Source organism: Sceloporus undulatus, chromosome 2 (assembly GCF_019175285.1).
Source record: "Sceloporus undulatus isolate JIND9_A2432 ecotype Alabama chromosome 2, SceUnd_v1.1, whole genome shotgun sequence".
NCBI lineage: Eukaryota > Metazoa > Chordata > Lepidosauria > Squamata > Phrynosomatidae > Sceloporus > Sceloporus undulatus.
Window position 1 is genome coordinate 146,852,926 of NC_056523.1, and position 23,226 is coordinate 146,876,151.

Sequence of the window (23,226 nt, forward strand, 5' to 3'; positions counted from 1 at the left end):
CGCATTCAGTTCGGCAGCTCGCGCTTTAACGTGAGTGCGGATTGGGCCATTCGAATGCTGGTATGATGGTATTGTGCGAAATAACGTGAATTCGAACCACCCAGTGCGGAAGACCCCCAGTTCCACACTCGTCTGATAATGGCCAAAGTGTTGTGGCCTCAGGAAGGAGAAGCAACTCTGTTTCTGAACCCTCCTTGGGCATATGGCTGATGGGGATTGTCAGGATGACACTTCCACCTCAAAACTTATCAGTAGATATATGCAGCAGGAGAATGGGTTTCCTTGCACCTATACAGAGGATAGCATTTCAAATGTGTGTGTGTGTGTGTGTGAGAGAGAGAGACTCATTTAAGCAGTAAGAAGATTTCTCTGGTTTGTATCTCTCAGAAATATCTCTTCCATATTTTAAAATAATGGCCCGAAGAGAAGGAAGAAATGTTAGTGGATGCAGTGGAAATAGAGGCCTAGCTGAATGTCACACTACACTGTTATAGCACTATTATTCCACTTTAACTGCTATGGCTGCCTCCTGTGAAATGCTAGGATTTGCAGTCCAGGGAAGGGCATCTGAAATTCTCAGCCAGAGAACTCTTACACCTCACTAAACGACAAACCTCAGAATGCCACAGGAGGCAGACATTGAGGTTAAAGTGGAATAACAGCACTATAACAGTATGGTATTGAGTAGCAAAACAAATGAAAAAGAAGTAGAGGAGATGTGGAAAGAAGGTGGGCCAGGGCAGCTATTTGTTTATTCATTCACATTTACAATAACATTCAAACAACAGACAAGTCAAAATGCAAGGAGCTGAATTTGGGGAACAGCCTGTCTGAAAGCTGTAGAAAAAGGGTGACATCAGAGGTCATGGGACAGTAGAAGCAGCTGAGCCTGAGGGCAGGGAACCGTCTAATTAAAAATAATAATTGTAAGCTGCTCTGATAGCCTTTAGGGCTGAAGGGCGGGGTATAGATACCATACATACATACATACATACTACAGATTGGTAGGAATGACTGGATATGGAGGGCAGCTGCTGCCAAAGTGCAGTGATGGCAGTGTTGCTGGGGGCAAAAGGATGCCTGGTGGATATTTCTAGAAGGACATCTTCAGACAGTGTGAGCTCAGCATTTGCTGTCACCACTGTGTACACTTTGTATGCATTTGCCCATGTAGACATGTGTGTTTCCACACAACTAGCAATGCCAATCACTTGTGCTAAAATTACATTTGCTACACATTGATGGCTATGCTCTTTTTTAAAATTCCCCTGCCACCAGATTCACTCTCTCCTATGAGCAGAGCCTTCTGAGAACCTTGGACACTCCATTCACATTCAACTGGGTACTCCCCTGGGTGCAAGAAGATGGGGAGGCTTCTCCAGTGCTATGCTGAGGCACAAACTATCATTACTTATGGAAGAAATGGAAACAAGAGTCCAGCTCAGGAGCTAACTCATGCCAAAACTGAGGACTGCATAGACCCAAGTTGGGGAATCATTGGCCCTCCAGATGGTTTAGACTTCAGCTCTTAGAAGTCCCAGAATCAATTTAGCTAATAGCAAGAGTAGTATCTGTGGTCTTGAACATCTGGGGGCTAGACTCTGGAAGCAAACTAGTCAGGATCACCTTTTTATCAGTGTGGTAACTTTGACAATGCTCACTGCTTTCTATTTTTCCCATTGGCTCTCCACTCCCTCACCCCATAACTAGGTACTCACCATACCCAAGATTCTCCCTGAAGTGCTTAACAGAGGAAAGGTATCTCCTCCTGCCTGTAGTTCTCGAATCTGGATTTGAAAGAGATTTGTTACAGTCAAGATTAACCCAAATCAGCAAAGATGCCTGGATGATTTCTCAGAGCTTCCTTCACTGGCTGCTGATAGACTTTTGCCATTATCACTTCAGTCCTACTGCTCTGTTATAGCTGATTGTTGAATAAGAATCCTGGAATGGGATTGGACTGGTCTGGATGGGATCTCTCTCACAAGTATTTCTCCATGTAGAAAAGTATGCCATTCTATTCTGGGCCACTTCACACTGTATCTTTTTTTTTAAAAATATATATATACATGCAACAAAGGTATACATGCAACAAATTCATGTGTGCATACATGCCAGGAAGCCAAGATTGGCTGTAATTCTCTGATATTCTCTGATACTTTGTTTGTTTGTTTATTTGTTTGTTTATTGACTCTCAACTTGACAGACCTCTAAGACAAAGTAGAACGGATAAACTTTATCTGAAGTTCACTTTTGTGGGCAATGTCTATTAGCCACTAAATCACATGTAAATCAACTTGAAATCATTCTGTACAATGCTCCACCACTGCTCCCTTTTCATCCCTGTTGTTGTTGTCATTAGCTGCCTTCAAGTCAACTTCAACTCATGGCAATTCCATGAACGAGACACCTCTCAGCCTCTCTGTCCTCTGTCCTGCAGGTTCAGGGCCATGAGCTCCTTGATTGAGTCTATCCAACTAGTATGCAGTCTTTGTATACTAATAGGGAAAAAATGCTGCCGCTGCAATTGTAATGCAAGTAAACCAGCAATTTCTCTATAGGACTTCTTGCTGAAAGTGACATAGGCAAAAGCTTCAATGCTGCAGGATTTGGATTATGTAAAATCAGGATTTCTCTCCTGGGCTTACTTGTTCCTTATGTAAATCATTGTTGGACAGACCATCCACTTGTAGGAGATTTTTTGCTACTCCAATACAGGGAAGACCTGTCAGCAGACCGAGATGGCAGGCAATGCCAAACCCTGGCAAAGGAAAAACAGAAAGAGAATACATGAAAGAAAAGAACAAAGCAAGATATGCTCCTCATTTATGCTGGAGGGACAATCTGAGGCCTGTTTATGAGAATGAAATACAAGCTGCCAAGGAAGAGGCAAGAAAGATGATCTTAACTTCCCAGATTTACACAAGATATAGCGCTGGTGTCAAGAATCAGCATAATAGGGCACCAGTTAAGATCCACACCTCTACCAGAGGCCTAGTGCTGGGCCTGCTGCCATTACTACTGATACTCCTTTCTTCTTCTTCTTCTTCTTCTTCTTCATGTTCACCTGCCTTCTGCAAGCAGTGATAAGAGAAGAGGTAGCAATTTCTACCATGCGTTGTGTTCTCCCTCTCTGAATGTGTGTCCAGACTGGGACCAGAATGAGAGGGCAAATGACTGGACTGTGATTACTAAGTGGGCATCTTCTCACTCGCTGGTATTCCAAACAATGGAGGCAACATCAATGAAACGAGAGAAGATGGTGACTCCCTGGTGTGGCATCTCCAAAACTCCAGGCATGATTATCAACCAATTAGAGATAGAGAGGAAAAGCGGGTTCTGACTAGATAATAATGATTGTCAAGCATCTTACCTCTGTGGTGGAGTATGCCATTTCCATCTACAAGAAGGACCTAGGAAAGTGACAGAGGGGCAGGTAAGTCATAGGATATATACGGTGGGGAGATTTTGAAGTAATGGAATATTTGTGCATTAATGCACACTTGTACATACACAGACATGAAAAGTTATTCCGTTGCATGCTCCCTTCCCCACTTTGGAAAAAGAGGTGAAAGACTTAACCATTATAGGACATCGCTGAGCCTTACAAACAGGAAATGTATAGTGTGCACTCCCTTTGAGACCAGATCTACGGAAAGGGGAAATATGCCATATTTCTTGTTCATCAGATCGAGCCATTTCTTCAGTCCTAATAATCCTTTCTCTTTTATGAGGGAATTACCACTGGTCAATTCCAGGTACATGATCTTGGAGAGCATCTGAAACCCTTCTGGTGGTTCTCAGATATGAGGCAGTTCTTTATCTTTCTGCACAGATTTTAGTTCTGTGGAAAATATACCTTTTGTTTAAACAGGTTTATTTTAGAATTGTTTAAATTTAAGATAGTTTTATCATTTTCTTATTGAATTTTACTACTGTATATTGCTAAATTGTCTTGGGAAGGCCTCAGTCTTGAAAGGCAACAAGGAAGTATATGAAATAAGTATTTAAAATAAATACCCAAAAAAGAACCTGATGTTGATGACAGAAGCACTCAGGGGCCATTCAGACTACCTTCTACCTCAGTTTCGAACCCAGTTTAAAAGTTGGAATTTCTCACTCGCGCCGAATTTTACACTACTCAATCAAGGGCTTGCACAAGAGATCCAAGGCAAATTCCCCTTAGCACTGTTTTTCTGAAAGCGGACTATTTACTCTTTCTTTTTGAAAAAAACAGCTCTTCCCTGCTGCCGGCAAATGAGAACTCAGCCCCAGTCATGATCGGGTCAAGTTCAGGGAGGGATTTAGGTCAGAGGGCGGGCAGTGGGAGGATCATGCCTCCCCTCTTGCTGGTCACTTTGCAAGCAGCTTTTCTCCTTTTTTTGTTATTTTATTTTTGACAGATTATGCGAATGATGGATACATATGGATAGAATGTGTGTGCTTGTGCTACATCTTGCTTGCTGCTGGCATGTGTGTGTGTGTGTGTGTATGTGTGTGTGTGTCTGTCTGTCTGAGGCGGCCAAAGAGGAGGGCCCTCATGGACCTACAACTCCTGTCTCTGCCTCTCTTTGTGTGTGGGGTGTCTTCACACACACAACAACACACACACATATATACTTGTATATCTCCCTGAGAGTGTGTCAGGCGGCCTGTTGTGTGCTCCTTCTGACCGGACCCGGCCCGGCCAATGCCTCCTGTATGCTGCTTCTGCCTCGAAGGATGTCCCGGGGGCTGGATGCAGGTGAGGCCGGGGATTGGAGGCCTCACACTCTCTCTCTCTCTCTCGTGTGTGTGTCTCTGAAGGCACCCGGGCTCTGAGGTTGAGCTCAATGGGATTCAACAGGGCTTTGGGTCCTCCTGGGTAAGGCGTTGAGAGGATTTTTAGGGGTTGTGTTGGGAGTGTGTGTGTGTGTGTAGGACTGTGAGGTTTTGTTGTGTGGGGATGTGCGTACAGAAGAGAGATGGTGGGGGGATTAAGGGGTGTAGGGTTGTTGTGTGTCCAGGAGAGTGTGGGGTGGTGGTGTTGTTGTGTGGGGATGTGGCCTGTGTGGGGGGGTGCCTAAAAGAAACAACTGGCTGTGGCGTTTGTGTGTTACCAGGAGGAGCAACGGTTGGATTGTTGTTCTGGGGGGAGGGGAATGTGTGTGTGTGTGTGTGTGTGTCCAAAAGAGACAACTGGACTGTGGTGATCAGGATGGAATGGGAGAGAAGGAGGAGTGCATTCTGGGAAACGGAGGGAAAGCAGAATACAAAGGGGAGGGAATCTGAAAGCCTGAAGCACCAACACATGCGCAAACACACACAAGTTGACAGAATATGCGCACTATGCCACCAGTTTTTTTTAAAAGGGGGGGGGGGAAGCACTCTTCCACTTGGCCAATGGCTGTAGGAAACGTCACCTTTGACGAAAGCGGAAGAGAATCTGATTGACAGCAAAGGAGCCTTCTGTTAAACCGGTACTGCAAATGTGAATTCTTCGCAAAGTGCTGCAAGGGCATTCAGGGGTAAATAACCCTGAATAAGGAAAATGATAGTGGGCACTTGCTTCTGGAGAGATTCAGGAGGGGGGGACCTGATTCTGCCCAGTTCCATCCAGCGCAAATAGGTGAATGTGAATGGGGCCTCAGTTGGTTTTTGTTGGATCTCTCAAATCTAGCAAAGCTATTATTGTTGTTGTTACAGTAGCAACATTTTTAAAAGATAATATCAAAATAACAGTTTAGTAGTATGAAAGAAATTTCAACCAAATATTAAAACAGGCACTAAGATCAAAACTAAAAGCAAGAGACTAAAAAAAGAGCAAAAGTGAATTATCCTGATTTAATGATATTTATTTATGCATGCTCTCATGCTGTCCTCATGTGTGCTATTGCTTCTATATTGTGTGGATGTTGTGTTGGGCTAGTAACTTGCCAAACACGTCTGCAAAGTGTAGGTTGGTGATGGACACAGAATATTTAGAACAGGTAGCTCTGCCCTCCCGATTAAAGAAAAGAAAGAGTTGAGCTTGGGAGGACAGATGTTACTTCTGAGATATCACAACTCCCAGAATCCCCCAGCCAGAAAGGCCAGTGACCAATAGCCCTGTTGGCTGAGGGATTCTGGGAGCAATGGAAAGGACAGCCATTGAGTATATAAAGCTTCCACTTTCAGTGACAGTGATCATGAATGTCAGCTGCTATAAAGAAGGAGCAGGAGATGGCTACTGATCTCATGTCATTTGTGGGTTTCCCATACCCATGAGGCTGACCATTGTGGGATATGACAAGTCCTATACTGTTGGATTGAAACTCCCATCAACCACAGATAGCACAGTGCCCAATTATGAGGGATAATGGGAAATGCAGTCCAACAGCTTTAAGGCCAAAGTATACAGATGGGGGGAGCCAGTAGGGCTCCTGCTATATAAAGGGAAAACATCTCACCTGAGGCCTAAGGATAGGTGCTTGCTCCTCTAACCGCTGCACTGCTTCCACCAGGAAAGGAGCTTCTCTGAAGGCTAGGAAACCAGCCACATAAGGGGCACTCACATCCACCATATGACAGTCTTCATACAGTACCTGAGATGGAAGAAGAATGCACAGAGGACAATTTACAGACAGAATCATAACTTCCCCATGAGGAAAGAGCAACATTTGCAAGCCCACCCAGGCGATGCCTGAGGAAATGTCATACTTTTCATTTATCTGACAAGAATCCCTTTGAGATCTTCCTCACCCAGTAAGTTTCAAAGCAGAAAGACAACTCTAATGTCTGCCAGCTCAGTTTGTCCATCAGCCCTGAGTATCCATAAACAGTTTTTGGCAGCAAATAACCAAGGTTAGGCACATTTTTGATTGCTCAAGTGTAGCAACACACTGGGACACATTTTTTCCCCTAGAAACTAAAGTAGTTTTTAAAACTGTACATTTTCCAGCTTTTTAGCTGGTTCTGCTTTAACTGCTGAAAACAATGAATTCCAAAGAAAAAGTGCATTCATCTGCAGAATGTTAAATAAAAAGAAAGGCTTGCAAGAGATAAAAATGATATATTTTTAAACAAAGTAGAGTTTGTCAATTCATTCAGCTTGGAAACAATCAAATGTATCCAGGAAAATCTATCCATGGTTGCTATATGTTTAGCTTTAGGAAAATGGAAAATACAGTATCACCATCACTCCTACCACCATTTTAGTACTTGTAATATATTTGAAATTATTGCTACTGGTAATAGAAAAATATTTATTTAAAACACACATATAAAATGGTGTGGATTTTTGTTGTATTTAAAATGTTAGACAAATGAAACTCAAAACATTTGGAAATGTTGCAAAAATCTTTGACCTGGAGAATGTTGCCTTTATGTTGGGCAATCCCAAAGGTGAGAAAAGTACAGTTTCTTAAAAGATAAACAGAAATGACAACAGCCATGGAATACGATGATGCTGAACATTGGACAAGAATTGTAAAATCCACCTTCATCTGACATATTCTTAAAATGTTGCACAAACCTAATCCTCAGCTTTTCTATGAAGCAATACATCTGCATACCACCAAGTTTAATTTTTTTGTAGGGACTTTTTTTCCCCCCAAGGAAAGCTAAAGCCAGCATAGTAAATGGTTTTAATGTTGGACTAGGATTTTGGAAGGGTTCACATCTCTCCTAAACCATAGCCTGAGTGACCTTGGGCAAATCACACTTTCTCAGTCTAAGCAAGAGGCAATGTCAAACCTTCTCTTAATAAATACTGCCAAGTAAACCCTAGGATAGGGCCTACGTACCTTAAAGGCACTAGATCGTGTATGATCATGGAGGTTAAGCAAGGTCAGCCCTGATTAGTTCAAGTGAAGACGTTGCAACTATTTGGATGTTATTGTCCTTCCTCTACTAGCTGAAAAGTTCTTAAAGATTCCTTGTTTCGCCCTCAATAATTTCCTGGAGAAATGTCCCAGTTCTAAGGCTGTTACCTCAAGGTCTGGGTAGCTGAGCACCACTAGAGAAGCACAAGCACTTCTGTCATCTCCCTTGACGTAAGACAGGTCTACTCCTCCAATTCTTTCCAGTCCAGTAAAGGAAGGGCTGTTCTGCCAGTCCTGTGTATCTTCTTCAATTACATCTGCCTTCAGCCGGGATTGACCACTGTATGGAAGCAACAGAACTAGGTAAAATCTATTCATTACTAGGATTACAAGATAGGACACTCTTCCCCCCCTCCCCTCAAAGTGTTTGGGCAATAGAAGGGATAGAAACATCATTTGCCCAAGGGGTAAGTATATGTATTCCATTATTGCCTGTAGCAAACAGGTATCTTACGTTTTTGTAATGTTTCAAAAGCATGCAAAATTTGTTCAAGCAGAGATTATCACTGACAGAAAGTGACCTGTAAAACTGTACAGTGGGCCCTTGATATTTGATTGGGTTTGGTTCAAGGGCCCCACCAAAGATACCAAAATCCGTGGATGTACAAGTACCATTAAATATAATGTCGTAGTAAAATGGTGTCTTTTATATAATCAAGGTTTGGTTATTGGGATTTTTAAAAATAATATATTTTCAAGTTGTGGATGGTTGAATCCGTGGGTGGGCCCAAAAGTTTGGTCATATATGGATATATGGGGGGAAATATGTACTTTTTTATCCCTTCCCCCTCTTTTTCTTCTTCTTCTTCCTGTTTCTTTGTTTTTTACTGATGGTTCATGTTAAAAATTAATTGGGGAAAAAAAGAAGCAGAGATGATAGTGGAACAAAATAGCGTGTCAACCAACGGCATCACTAGTTCTATCCAACAATGTTTAATTTAACAACTACTTTAAAAAAATGGGGGGGGGTCTTAACACTGTCATCAGACTAATATGTACCAGAGCTTCCTTGGCTCAGGCTGCATGCACACTGGAGGAATAACCTGGTTTGGCACCGCTTTAACTCTTTTCTGGCTGAAGCTATGGAATTCTGGGGTTGGAGTTTTTTGTGGGCCCCGGGGCCCCACAACAAACTCCAACTCCCAGAATTCCTATGCAAAAGCCAGACAAGAGTTAAAGCGGTGCCAAACGGGTTATTCCTCCTGTGGATGCAGCCTCAGAGCTGATGAAACCAATTCATTTTGTTCCTATTCACAGCTGTCCTTGTCATGAATACTGTACAAGGACACTTCCTCCCAAATAATAATACATACACAAAAGCACTGGAAATTGGAAGGACGTAACACAAGAAAGTAATTGAACGAGGCTGGAACCATCAAATAGGAAATAAAATACTGTGGGACAGATATATATATATATATACATCTGATAGATGGTCCAGGAATATCAGTCGTGGAAAGAAAACGGAACTATGACGATATTGTGATACTTGTACTGAAGAATCGAGGATATGAAACAAATTGTATAGTTGTGTTTGATACTGTGATGCATTGATATATATCATACCTATATTTTGAATTAATATAATTAATAATCATGTCAGTGTTTTATTGATTGTATTTATATCTGACTGGTTAATTTGTTGATGTAATCCCACCTCGATCCTCAGGGAGAGCGGGAAAAATACAAATAAAAATTATTATTATTAAAATTATTATTATGAAGAAGATGAAAATGATAAAAAATTGTATTAAAAAAGAAGGTCATGTTTATGGTTGGAAGTCTAGGACTGTGGGAGAATGATAAAAACATCATCTGGATGAAGTTTGGTGTTGTTTTGTTTGTGTTATCGTATAAATTGGTGAACTTTTATTAAGAGCTAAACACCTAGAGATCTATAAATGGTGAAAAATAGAAATTGACATTATAAGGCTATAATACATATATATATTATATATATATATATATATTGATGTGAGGAAAAACGAAAGGAAAGGAATTAGACTACACATTAGGATATGATGTAATTTTAGACATTTAAATATAACGACAGTGTACTGTATTGCCTTGTTGCTTTTATTACAATAGTGTGATGTACTATTTTTATTATTTTCTTAAAATTAATTTAAAATATGGCGAAAGAGAGAGAGAGAGAGAGAGAGAGAGAGAGAGAGAGAGAGAGAGAAGAGCTGGAAAAGGAGGCCTGTCTGTAGCCTCCTCCTCTCTCAAGGGATGGAGTAGTAAAAGTAGTAAACCCATTGAGCTAGAACTACAAAGCCAGATGCCGCGGCAAGGACCCACAGCCAGCGCGGCCTAGCGATCACCCGTGCACTCTTACAGCGCTGCTTTGATTGCCCTGCCTGCTTCCAGTTGCATTGTGGGGCTTGTAGTCCAGCGAGGCCTAAAGCTCTCAACTGAGGATCTAACCGCCTCTCCTAAACTCCAATCCCAGAATGCAACAGGAGGAGGAAGGGCCAGTTAGAGCCTTTAAAAAGCGGAATTATAGGCAGACAGAAATGTCACTTGGAGAAGGGAGGCACTTGTCACCACAAAGTCAATAATAGGCAATATGGATCCCGACTGCTCGGCCATGTAACCCACTGAGTGCCTGGTCCAAGTCACACCCCCAACCTCTTCGGGAAGGCCCTGGCAACCTCCTCTGGAGAAAACTTGACGAGGATAGCCTCAGGGCCGCCATTATTATATTATGATATATTTATTATTTATTATTATTATTATTATTATTATTATTATTATTCGGAGAGGACTTGAAGGCCCAAAGCGGCGACGACGGATAGCAGCAGCCCATGTTTCCCTCCCCCACCAACGGCTTCGCGGGAAGCTTAGGCCTTTACCGCTCCCATTCCCGCCTCGTTTCTTCCTCCACCAGAGCGCCCTGGTTCCTCCTCCGTCCGCCATGGCGCCCCGGTTTCCTCCCCTCCTCTTTCTAATCTCCCCCTCGGTGCTGTTCCCAATGTTTAACGTACCTAACCTGTTCCACGCCTCGGACGAGGAGGGAAGCCATCGCTTGCTGTTGTTGTGGGCCTTCAAGTCCTCTCCTACTTATGGCGACCCTGAGCGAGCCTACCATGGGTTCCCTGGCAGGTTTCTCAGAGGAGCGTGCCTTCTTCCGGGAGGCGAGAGAAGGACTTATTGCCGCACCCAGTGGGTTTCTATGGCTGGAAGACCCTAGTCTCCAGAGTCCTTTAGTCCACCTCAACATAGGCCCACTGTCATCTCCTAAGTTTCCTTGGCAAGGTTTCTTAGGGAGGGTGCCATTCATTCCTCTATTGCACTAAAAATGAATGGAGGAGTAGATGCCAGACAGTTGAGTGTAAGGATAATAAAGAAATATGAAACTGAAAATAAAGCAATAAGAAGAGTACGGTTGATACAACACAAGAGCCAAAAGTCAGGAAACAAGACATAAAAAATGACTTGGAAGCAGTGTTTGCCAATTTCTGGGGAATTCTGGAACCAGGAATTGAATTAATTCTTTTGGGGATTTGACTGAATAATCATAACTTTGGGGGATTCCGGGGATTTGGGATTTTGGTAAAACATTCGGGGAATTGTATCTTGAGGTTGTTGGCAATACTGCGTGGAAGTCTATGTAGGCTAGGTTATGTTGGTTATGAGGGGATGTTGGCTATGTATGTCATGTTTGTTTTTATTTGTTCTTATTTGTAACGCTTGTGATATTTGTTAAATGTTACATTTTATTCTCAATAAATGTTAAAAAGAGGAGGTTTGCCATGGCCTGTCTTCCCCTGAGGAGGGCTGAAGAGTGTGACTTGCCCAAGTTGACCCACTGCAGTTTTAGGGCGAGCGGAGATTCGACCACCTGGTCTCCAGAGTCAGTCCAACACTCGAACCACCTCACAACACTGGCTCCTCATAGTATATGGGGAACTAGCATGGGCCTAGTGGTTGGAGTGTTGACTAGGACTCTGGAGACCAGGGTTCCCTTCCAGCTCAGCCATGGAAGGCAACTGGGTGACCCTGGGCAAGTCACACTCTCTCAGCCTCCTCGGGAAGACAGCAATGGCAAACCTCCTCTGACAACGCTTGTCAAGAAAGACCCCATGACAGGGTCACTTTAGAGTGCCAATAAGTCAGAAACAACTTGAACACACCATATACATCTGATCCCAACATGGATGAGAAAAAATCCACCAACAGAGATACCTTTATGGGCCAACCGAAATACACAATATACTTGTTGCAAGCTTCAACTCCACTGGCTTCTTCACAGGCAAGATGTTACATACCAAACAACAAAGAAACAAATTGGATGGTTATTATGTCTGCATTTTGCCACACGCACCCCTGCATATTTTATAGATGAAGCAGTTGCTTCCACCTGTTTGAGTTACAATTGCCTGCGTTTAATTTTTGACATGTATTAGCTCCTTCCCAAGGTGGCCAGATGGAATCACCTTATTTCTAATTTAAATCCATTCAAAGTTGGATGTCATTGTCACCTCTCAGCCTTCTCCAAGTTAAGCGTACCCCCCCAGTCATTCCTCATCATTTGGTCAGCCTTCTGAGAAAGAACTTGTTGACAGTAGGAGCTGGTTTAACAGCAAAATGGACCGTATTGGAGGTGTGGACTCTTCTTCGGAGGTCTTAAAGTGGAAGCCATTTTCCAGGAGTGCTTTAGTTTGTGTAATTCCTGTTTGGACTAGCAGCCCTTGCATTGCAGTCCCTTTTGATTCTGATTCTGTGATCGAAAAACGTGTGGATTAATCCACAGACTCATCCTTCTCACATACAAAATATGTGATGTACTGTTTGAAAAACAAACTGGGCTTGCTAAATTAGCTTGCCTGCTTAGAGCTTTCTAGGGTCAGGAGATTCATGCTCATGTGTTAACCGCATTATCAGAATAACACATTGGACATTTACTGTGAAAGTCAATTCTGGGTTGGCATTCTTTTCTCTCACTATCCCAGATAATGGATTAACTGATGAAGGGAAGAAGAAAGGGAACTGGTATTGACTTTATAAAGAGGGTTTCTAAGGCAATTCTCTTTCTGCCCTACCTCTTAAGAGGATCTTCTTTCAAAAGCATGCCCTTGTGTAGAAGTGTTTTTATCCTTGGCCTCCAGATGTTTTGGATTCTAACTCAAAAATTCCTGACAACAGGCCCCACAATGCCTGAGGCTCCGGAACTGGAATGTTCAAACATCACATGGCCCAAACGTGCAGAACGCATACTCTTATATTTGGGAAAGGCTGACATGCAAATTGATATCTATGAAAGCATGCCTATAGTCGCAAACGTTGCTCTTGCTAAGTTCTTACTGATTAATTATACCTCTGCCTGGGAAAATGAGGATATTCCACAAAGGCAACAAGTCACAGCATCAATCACTATTCTTAACTAGTCATATCAACCAAGCTCCAAATTAAGTGAAGATGTATTTCAAAATAGTGCTCACATAGTACCCCTGAGAAGCACATATTGTTGGGCTGGGCTGAAAGGTCCTGGCATGGCAACCTCCTGAAGGTTCCATGGGCGGTGGTGACAAACATACACAGCACACACAAGTGGAAGTTGCAGTGGCAACGCTCTATTAGAGCAACGTTTACTGGTGCAACAAACTTCTGGAAAGACCTAACCAAAGTCCAACAACACAAAATTACAGCCCCCACCAGGCCTGTCTCGTCATTCCTCAACGCTGCGTGCCGTTCCTTGGCTTCCCTTTTGTCCAAGAGAGGCTCCACACCTCCGGACTCTGAGGCCGGTTCGCTTGAAAACCTTATCGGCCACTTCCCGCTCGTCCTCTCTCCACTCCCGTGGACGGGGCCTGTACTTCCAGCAGTCCCCTTGTTAAAGCAAGCAAACTGAGAAATGCTTTGATGTGTGTGTCTGACCATGAGCATCCAGCACCAGAAGGACAAGGCTAATTACCACAGCTGATGCCTAGGCCACAAAGTCACTCTGCTTGCCTATGTGCAGCAAAGCCTGGATGATGAAACATGTGTCCTGCATGGACAGGAGGACACTTTACAGTGTGGGACAGGACGGGAGACTTGACCGGGGGTCTAATCTTCACATTTTTGACAAGTTTTTGGGAAATGGTAGAAATGTAGCAGCAGGGGGTCCACCGACACCAGTAAAATTTTGAAAGTGGTCTACGAGAAAAAAAGTTTGGGAACCAAGTGTGTATATAAACTCAAGGGCTTCCAGTTAATTGCTTGTGGGTTTGAGTAGGATTGGTATTTGTTTGATCTGTATAGTAAACTTGGTGATTTATGGTTAGCATCTGTAAATAAAGATAGCACGTTCGGGAGCCTGGCTTCTCTAGTCGTTTATTCAGCTGGAGCCGAGCAGCAGCAATTGCTGGAGAGTTCCAAGATTCCTGCAATTCCTTCACTTCTAGGAAGACATCCAGTGCCTGTCATCTTTACTCAGGACTGTGAACCACGTTTCTTCAAATTTGTCAACTACTCTGCTATATTCCGAATTGGTTTATAAGCACAGCAGTTTTCTGCCAATATTATTGGGCTCAGCAAGTTTATTGACACCCCTCTCTCATCCCACCAGTGACCCTCTATCTCTCCCTAGCTCTGCTTTGGCCTACGCCCCACTTGGCTTCCGTGGCTATTTTGCAGGAAGATGGACACCCCTGGTGGGTCGAGGATACCAACCACCCCCTTTCCTCACAGAGTCTTCATCCCGTCCTCGCCACGCTCGGTCCTCTCCTCTCCTCCGGGGTTTTCCTTCGCCCTCTTACTGGGGGTTTTTTTCCCCGCTCCCTCGCTCCAGCTGCAGGCTCCTCTGGTCCCTCCTCAGCGCCCACCTGTCACCCCTCCTAACTGAACTTTTCCTCTCCCTCTGGGTCCCCCTGCCCCTCCACCTGCACTCAGTCTGCCCTCCCAACCGCCATCTCCTCCTAACAGATGAGCATTTGAGAGGCAAAAACATCAGGAATAACTCTTCCAAAACATGGGCCACATAGCCCAAAAAACCCACAAAAAACTATGGATGCCGGCCATGAATGCCTTCGACCTCACATGAGAACAAACTGTTATGTAGAAAGGCTTGTCATTAAACTTTGGAAGCCTACAATACTGATTAGAGAACTAGGAAATTGTGAATACCAATTGGTTTTGAGTTACAATGAAGCAATATTATAGCCAAGAAAGGATGGCACAAAATATTGCTGTAAATATTGGTAAAGACATAAACTTCCTAGCCAAGTTCCTATACCAATATTTCCTCTCAACCAAATGCCAATCTAAGACACAACAACAGGAGTCTTGCTAAGATTTTTATTGAAAGAAAAAAAATAAAAAATAATCTCTTACACATTTGCGAAAATATGTTTATAAGTTGGTCATACTAGTAGATCAAGCTCGTGTTGCTATTATGTCTGTACAGCAAACTACAGCATTAGTTCAAGGACATTACAGCAAAATTTGTACTACAGAAGTGTAACTCAAGAAGTGTGGGAGGTGGTTCACTCATCTTGTCTGTGCATTCTTTTTCATGTACTCAGAGTCTGGCAGATGACACTCCTCAAAATGCACAGCTTTTAGGCACAATGTAAGTGTAACTTACAGAAAAGAGCTGACAAGTTTTTATAATACAAACTCAAAAGCTAAATCTGGTATCCAAAAAATGGTCAGTAAATTTTGGCCTTAAATAGGAAAATCCAATTCTTTTTCTACCCTTTAAAAACTGCTCAGTGCACTGAAAGAAATGTATTGGTATGTGGCAGGTGGTAATCTATTAATAAACTTATTACATCTACAGAGATAAGCCAGCAGCAAAACATGGCTAGGCAACAATCTTTACAGAAATAGCTGAAATATTACATTCCCATTGCCTTTACCCTGAAAAATAATTACAAAGAATTTTATTTGAGTACACTTGTGTTAACAATGCCAATAAATCCCATTGTTCCTTCATATTGTTAAGTGGAGGCAGCAGCTGGCAATCTAGTTCACTGGGCATGGCCATAGCTGTCTGACGTGCCTTTTTAGATGATAAAGAAACAGATACCCAGTGTTGGAAGTAACAAGGTAAAACACCCTCACAGGAAAAAACACAGGAAAAAAATCGATGGAAAGAAATTATTTCCCGGATAAAGAGAAAAAGCAGTGTTGGTAGCACTTAGGAAGACTAGAAGACCTGAGGCAAAGAAAAATAGTTTCTTTGTCTCTTTCCCAGCTAAAATGAGCTTCAAAGGTAAAGAGATAAAGAGCTCAAATAACAAAGACACTATTATAGGTACTACATAATTTTAGCTCCACAACTATACCCAAGTTTTGACTATCCCATGTTTGGTTCCGGGAGGTTGACAAAGGCTTTAGTTCTTTAGTTGAGATGTAGTTCATCTCCAACATGCATTTTCTAAGGGAAGGTATCTTGATTTTTCAAAACTGAGACTTTGCTCTTCTAAGGCAAAAACCTCTGTGTGTGCATCACTATTTTTCCTAAATAAATAAAAACAGAGTAAACGTCAGTATGCCATTGGGCTATGAATGTTCTTTGGTCTACATAGTTTTGTTTTTGACTGGGATCATGAAAAGGAATCCCGCACTTCACTCTTAACAATTTTTTAAAAGTTGAAGTGGGGAAAGAGTGGAAGGCAGCCTGTGTTGTCCATTGTTGCCTCCCCTAACCAAGTCTTTGACTCGTTTAAGAGTAGCAGCCCTTTCCAGGCAGCAACACATTGAGGAGAGCTGCGACTTTCCTGGGAAAGCATGCTAACTCCTCCAAGAGGTGCTGGTCTCGTTTCCTTTCCAGGTATGAAATCAGTGTCCCCTTCAGGCTGGAAAATAAAGTTTAGAGAGAATGAGCATACATATAAGTAGCTACATCTACTCGTATCACTTGGTGTACTTCACCAGCAGTCGAGAACCACAGTAGTTATGGTGAGCAACAGAACAACCAGTAAGAGACCGGGATTGGGGCTCCTGCAGGTTCTTACCTCCATTTGGGGATTGAACTCGTCCCAACCTTGGCATGTTTCCAGCTTCAGGATGATCATTTCCATGCAACTCTTGGAGGAAGGATTCCAGCCCAACCTGGCTGAGGAAGGCATTGAGGAGTTTACTGCTCTGAGGTAAGCTCATCTTTGAGGGTGTGCCTGATCTCTGGCAAAGGGATCCTGGGAAATCACATACAGCAGCACAGTTAGAGGAATAGACAGAAAAATGGCAAGAAATCCTACCTTATCCCACCCTTTTCTTGCTACTACCCTTTTTCAGGTACAGCAGCTGTTCAGATTTATGGCTTGAGAGAGACTGCCAAGTGCATGTATGTGCTTCCAGGTGACATCGACTCAATGCCTGAAAGAGGAAAAAAACAGAAGATAATTTCCTCTAAGGGGAAAAATATGAAACACTATAGGCCTATTTGGGACAGGAGTGATAAAAGATTAGGAGAGTAACTACAAATCTCACTAACCTGGGCTGAGGAATTGGAGGCTAGACTGTTTCGTGGGGTCATTCCATGGACCAAGAGGATTCCAAGGCATCAATCTGCTATCCCCAAATCTTCTTCTCCCTACCCCACTCCCCCTGCCATATCCAACCTTTTCCCTTGGCAACCCTCTTTAATATTCTGCCTAAGTCATGTTTCTACAGATAAATGAAAGAAATGCAGAGGCCCCTCGGCTTACAGGGGGGATTCAGTCCCCCCCCGCCCGCTACAGCTGAATTCGCACATATAGCCTCAAAAACCCACAAAAAACTATGATATGCCGGCCATGATAGCCTTTGACTTCACACTCAGAATCATTTCCCACATGAGTGGAGCTCAGCGCAACTACTGGATGGTACAAGACTCTACACTACAATTACCCATGAGCAATGTTTTCACAGGCTGCGACAAAATTCGTGGCAGCTGGAAAGTCTTGGAAGAGTAGATGCTGATCTGTGTGGGAGCTTTTTCCGGGTAATTACAAAACCCTTCCAGTTGAAGAATTCCAGCAGGTTTGAATAGAAGAGGTGGATTTTTTTTTTTAATGCAGGATGACACAAAATAACTACAAATCAGATACGACAGTTTGCACAGGGATTTATGACCCCCCTGGAAGTACCTCTAAAAACACAGCAGAGCTAGGGGAGCTCTCCACATGCACTCCTGTCCCCTCCAAGTTCAAGAGGGAGACCAAAGGTTACCACACTCAAACAGAAGATTGTGTGGGAAGCTTGCTGTGGATGAAAAGAGTTGTTGAAATGGGGCACCACCACCTCCCTTAGTCTGTGAGATATTTGCACCTTTATCCTGATCCGTTTGACTCTTTCACCCTATAGACACAAAGCAAGCCCTGATCCTCTTCCACTCACCTTGAGCACATAACACTTGTCTGACTGCCCATCGTGCAGTGTGTTTTCAACATATTCTCTCCAAAGTCATCTCTGGTCACCTCCAGCCAATAGCCAGAATCCTAATGTATATTCAGTGACAGACAGAGCTTCACAGATGTCACTGTGTAGGATTGGCAACTCCCCACTGATCATGCTAATTGTGGAATTTGGAAGGCAGCTCTGTAATTCAAGGGGATTAAAAAACAACTCAGCATCCATCACTTGCTTTTTTTTTTTTTTTTGCTATAAAGAAAAAAGACTAGTTCTTCAGGATACAGAAAACAATTAGGACAATGGTCACGATCATAAAGACTTTTTAACTTATGCTCAGTATCAATATCACTGTCCTGTCCTAGGTAAGAAGGGGAATTTAGAAAGGGCTGTTTGCCCAGGCTAAAAACCATGGACTACACACACTTATAACAAGGAAATCTCATTGAATCCACAGACATATTATCAGGTAAACAAACACAGGAGGACACTGAGCCATATTGGGCTAATCCTGATTGAACAAAACTCTGAGTGGAAATGAGTCCAACTACTTTCTGGCATTCTTTCTCTCCTAATCTCAAAAGCTCACCTGGGTCAACTTGCTCTTGATATCTTTGGAAGAGATGCTCATAATTTCGGTCATGCCTATACACAGAGTGGGAATGCCCTATAAGGAATAGATAGAAATGCAAAGTCAGTGTGTAGCCCATGGAGCTGGGAGTTGGGATACTCAGGAAGCAGGAGAGCTAAGTGGCAACATCAGGCTTCTGTTGGTACATACTGTCAATGTTTCAAGGGCTTCCCCTGTAGGAATCGGCTGGGTGAACCTGCTGTGATCTTTTCCAGATCAAATTCCTGGGGTGGCCTCTCCTCCTTTCTCCATCGTGTACTGACAGTTTGACAATCAATGGGATCAGTCCCTCTCTACCTCATAAGTGATTACATGGAGGTCTGCACTTCCACGGGGCCACAGAGTTCTGTTGAGAAAGGCAGGATGAGAGCAAGAAAGAACAATGGCTGCTTTGGCATCAGTATGGCAATCTGGCAGCTGCAGGAACTGGGGATTCTAGCAGATGCAGGAGAGAGACATACCTGTTGGCATCCTTTGTATATTTTCTATGGTGTTAGACAAACTCATTGTGCAAGGCAATGAGGTAACTGTGTCCAGGCTGTGGACATAGGCCTAGACCTCGCCGGCGAGGCAGAAGATCTCAACCATTCTCCAGAAGTCAGTCAGTATCACAGTAACTCCTAGGAAGTTTATTTTCCCTGCAGTTTGGCAAGAAAACATTTCTGAGCAATCAGGCCCAGGGTCAGATCCCTCTATTTACATTTTAGATTGTTTGTACTTTAAAAAAGATTATGATTTGATCACTGTCACATGGAGCTACTATACCCAATACTTTCTGAATGTCAGAACTGGAAGCTAATGCTGGATCATGTCAGATAAAGGTGTCAGCTCTATGTTGTGTTCTGCCAATATCTGCTGCACATGAAGTGCACGTGTGGGTATTGAAGAACATTACCCTCCTCCCAGTTCGAGGCTGTAGAGGGCTCGGTAGTCTTTTTCTTCTGCATCAAAGGCCCCCCGGCCGAGGGGTGCCCCGTTTGAGACAAGACCATAAAGATCCGTCTTTCATTGATATAATGCCTCAGTTTTAATGCTTCACAGTTGAATAATGGTTAAAATAGTTGCTCACCATTGTTTTCCAAGGATGATCTCAGCTTTATTCCACACATCCAAAAATGTTTTCACTCTGGTTCTCATAATATGTTCCCTGCCTCCTGGATCAAGCAAGAAACTTAATATGACACACCTAATATTGGAAAGCTTGTGAGCTCCTTCTAAAGGCACCTACCTGAACAAGTTCTGGTCCAAAAGCTTACATGTAAGAGCTGCACAATTTGGCAATCAGCTACTCCAGGACTTTGATGTCCCAGGGTAACAAACCAAATGCCTCTAAGTGTCAAGTAAGAGGACAAAGGCCTAGCCTCTGACTATGTTCATCTCCACCAACTCTTTCAAGTAACCATGCCAAACAGTCAGCCATATGTACCTTTACACATGTATCTAATCAAAGACATGGGGGTCATCTCTGTATTCCAATGCAGCAAATCTGTTTATTAATCAAGCATTGTGTAATGTTTGAGAATACACAAGCAAACCACACTGGTTATCATGATTGTAGATTCAGACGTTCCTACTAAAAAAATCCTATGTTTTACCAGTTTGTGGCACAATCTAGGTAGTCTAAATGCTTACACAGCCCAATATTTCAATGCAGAGATTTAAAATGGTCCTTAGAAAGGTCCAGTTTTCATTGTATTTATAAAATATACATAAATTAGTTAGCTGCATTCCTTGATGATCCAGGAGTCAGTCGGGAATGAAGCAGTGGTGAATTCATCTATTTTCTCCAGGATCATTAGTGATTTTGAAGTCTGTGCAATGGCCTGTTACACACATTTGCAGGAAATCCCATATCCCAATTGTTAAAAAACCTTGTTTTAGAAGTTTAAAGCTTGATGTTAAGCACTTCTGATCACAGTTGTGCTCTGCTTATTGGATTATAGCAGTGTGGAAATTTCTGTTACAGTCTCACCTGAGAGAAGACTGTCCAGAAATCTCCCAATTGTCTTGTGTTCTACATTGACATGTTTTGGAACCTCTTCACCAATCCTTCTGCAAGGTCAGAATCTCTGGCAAAACTTTACAAACCTAAGTTCAGTTTTACCTATAAATTCAAATAGGGCAAACTGAAAGGTGTGAAGCTGAATGATATTCAGTAGACAAAACAACACAGCATTGTTGGCACATTTATATGCTACAAATTACACAGCTTGTCGTAGTTTCAGCACATTTATGATGTTACTGCTGTTTACTGCAACATTCAGTGACTGGGCTTCATTAGAATTTTTACTGCATGCAGTTATGCTAACAGATTTGTGCCCACCCCTGAGGCTTCTATTTACCCCTTTACCCCTGAAGCCCCAAGTTCCTTTCCATGGCTAACAAAGTATTCCAAATCTGGAAATACTTTTGTGAAGGGAGGAGCTGGGCAAGCCGGGTTGAGCCAGTAGTCACAGTCAGGGAGAACCTTCCAGAGCGCAGAAAGGATACACAACTGTGCTTGTGTATGACAGAAACAGCTGGGGAAAACGATGGCGCAGAGATAAACTGTTTGGTATAGAGACAGCACTAGTCAGCTAGCGGAACGCACTAACTAGGGTGTTGCGCTGTAAGTGTTTAAGTATTCAGGAATTTAATGTCTTATTGCTGTCCAGTTTAATTTTGTTGCTTTTTTTACATCTATCTCGTGTCATATTAAGTTTGGTAGGCGAGTCCCCTGGTTCACAACTGTACCACGCAAACTCACTACAACCACACAACCACTATGTCCACCAATAGGGAAGGGTCCCACTTGGGGTCAAAAGTACTCCATATAGGAATGGATAAGAAAGGAAAGGAATCGATGAGAACAGCCCTGATAAATGGGATCTTTGTCCACAACTTCATCCAGGACAAACACAAATTAGTACAGTGTTTTTCAAGCACATCTGCCATTCTGAGCACCCCCCCCCACCATCTGCATGGAACATGAGGCACATTCGTAAGTCATACAAGCCCTTCCATAATTTTTGTAATCACATTACAGTAGCACTAACATGCACTAGCCTGTTTCATTTTTTTATTAGTACTAATACTAAAATGGGACAGTTGCTTACCTGTAACGGTATTTCGTTCGAGTGGTCATCTGCGAATTACATCAATGGGTTTCACTGCGCCCTGCGCAGTGCTGCTGCGGAACCTACTCTGGAAGTCACTGGGCAAGAATTAAACCTGCAACATATAGAAACTTTTTGGCGGTAACTCCGCCCACCCGTTATAAGGCCCCTGCCTTCCAGCTCTTTTCCCCAGTTCCGCAATTTTTCCGCCAAGCAGGCGATGGAAGAGCAAATAAGAGCAGGACACTGAGGGGATGGACGGGTGGTATTTGTATGTATTCGCAGATGACCACTCGAAGAAATACTGTTACAAGTAAGCAACCTGTCCTTCTTCTTCGTGGTCTCTGCGAATCATACAAATGGGTTTAGACTGACAAGCTTAGGTAAGCGGCGGAGGGAGTGTCCTGAAACCAAAGCTATGGTAAACCAAGGGTATATTTATTGCAACAATAAACACCTTGAACCATAAAAAGAGTCAGTCTTTGTAAGTGCACAGAACGGTCAACACAGCAATAACATTGCAGAACCTGAGAAGGGATTAAAAGGTCAACAGAATGTAAAACAGTGGCATTATGTACATAAATGCTGAAACACAAACCATCAGTAATGCAATCAATGCAACCCTGAAACCAACACAGCCCCCTCGAAAGCTGCGTCTCGGATAGCTCTGGTGTCCAGCCTATAGTGCTTTATAAAAGTCAATGGCTGGGACCAGACAGCAGTCTTACAGACATCCTCCAAGGGAATACCCGACAGGAATGCAGAGGATGCTGATACTGCTCTTGTGGAGTGGGACCGAACCCTGCCAGGGAGAGGTTTGCCCAACAGTTCATAGCAGAGGTGGATGGTACCAGCCACCCATTTGGAAAACCTCTGCGCAGACACGGATAACCCCTTCTTCGGTTCCGAGTAGCATTGGAAAAGTCTCTCGGACTGACTGGAGGCAGCAGTTCTGTCCAGGTAAAATGCCAGCGCTCTCCTGAAATCAAGAGAGTACAGGCTTCGCTCCGCATCCGAAGTCGGATTGGAAGTGAGAGTAGGCAACACAATGTCCTGGCACATGTGGAAAGCGGACACAACCTTAGGCAAGAAAGTAATGTCTGTCCGGAGGACCACCTTGTCCTTGTGAAACCTCAGGAAGGGCTGGTCCCTCCGCAAGACACAGAGTTCGCCCGCACGGCAGGCAGAGATGATGGCCACAAGAAAAGTGGTTTTCCAAGTCAGTAGTCTCAAGTCCGCTGTGGCCATCGGTTCAAAAGGCTTGGATTGGAGCGCGGCCAGTACCGCCTCCAAGATCCAAGCCGGGGCCGGTACCGACACAGGAGCCTCCACTTGTGGC

General features: G+C 43.2%; 1 protein-coding gene across 3 annotated transcripts; it reads right to left on the bottom strand.

Moving 5' to 3' along the window:
• Positions 1-639: 639 nt before the first annotated feature.
• ENDOV (endonuclease V) lies at positions 640-21,918 on the bottom strand. 3 transcript variants are annotated; one of them, XM_042448047.1, is made up of 6 exons: positions 21,888-21,918; positions 7,950-8,121; positions 6,429-6,563; positions 3,374-3,413; positions 2,649-2,761; positions 640-1,787 (listed from the first exon to the last, which is right to left on the bottom strand). In XM_042448047.1, the coding sequence occupies exons 1-6, from the start codon at positions 21,914-21,916 to the stop codon at positions 1,707-1,709; spliced, it is 570 nt and encodes a 189-aa protein (XP_042303981.1). In that variant the 5' UTR covers positions 21,917-21,918; the 3' UTR covers positions 640-1,706. The 3 variants fall into 3 exon arrangements, with proteins under 3 accessions (XP_042303981.1, XP_042303980.1, XP_042303982.1); XM_042448046.1 differs by lacking the exon at positions 21,888-21,918 and adding an exon at positions 10,829-10,907; XM_042448048.1 differs by lacking the exon at positions 21,888-21,918 and adding an exon at positions 8,841-8,871.
• Between the last annotated feature and the right edge of the window lie 1,308 nt (positions 21,919-23,226).